Source organism: Penaeus monodon, chromosome 20 (assembly GCF_015228065.2).
Source record: "Penaeus monodon isolate SGIC_2016 chromosome 20, NSTDA_Pmon_1, whole genome shotgun sequence".
Lineage (NCBI taxonomy): Eukaryota > Metazoa > Arthropoda > Malacostraca > Decapoda > Penaeidae > Penaeus > Penaeus monodon.
In genome coordinates, this window is record NC_051405.1 from 39,314,128 (window position 1) to 39,314,364 (window position 237).

At 30.0% G+C, this 237-nt stretch overlaps 1 protein-coding gene across 1 annotated transcript in view; it reads right to left on the minus strand.

Annotated features, from left to right (window-relative positions):
* Positions 1–237, minus strand: part of LOC119586071 (gamma-glutamyl hydrolase-like) — a 9,028-nt gene that overhangs the window by 7,041 nt on the left and 1,750 nt on the right. Inside the window, exon 3 of the mRNA XM_037934771.1 lies at positions 111–161. Within this exon, the coding sequence (XP_037790699.1) occupies positions 111–161 (51 nt within the window). The remainder of the gene's footprint in view (positions 1–110; positions 162–237) is intronic.

The window sequence follows — 237 nt, forward strand, 5'->3', positions numbered from 1 at the left end:
ACAGAAAAAAATACATAAAATATATACAAATGAACAGCCCTGAGGAGAAAAATCAATTAACGATTCTTGGGAAGAGAAATCCCACATATAAAAAAGTAGAAATGCCTTACCCATTGAGATGTTTGGCCAGATTCTCATAATAAGCATCATCTTGATTGATACTGAAAGGAAATATATTATCTTCATTATCCTCAATGCTCCTAATTAACTCAAAGATAAGTATATAAACATTACCAA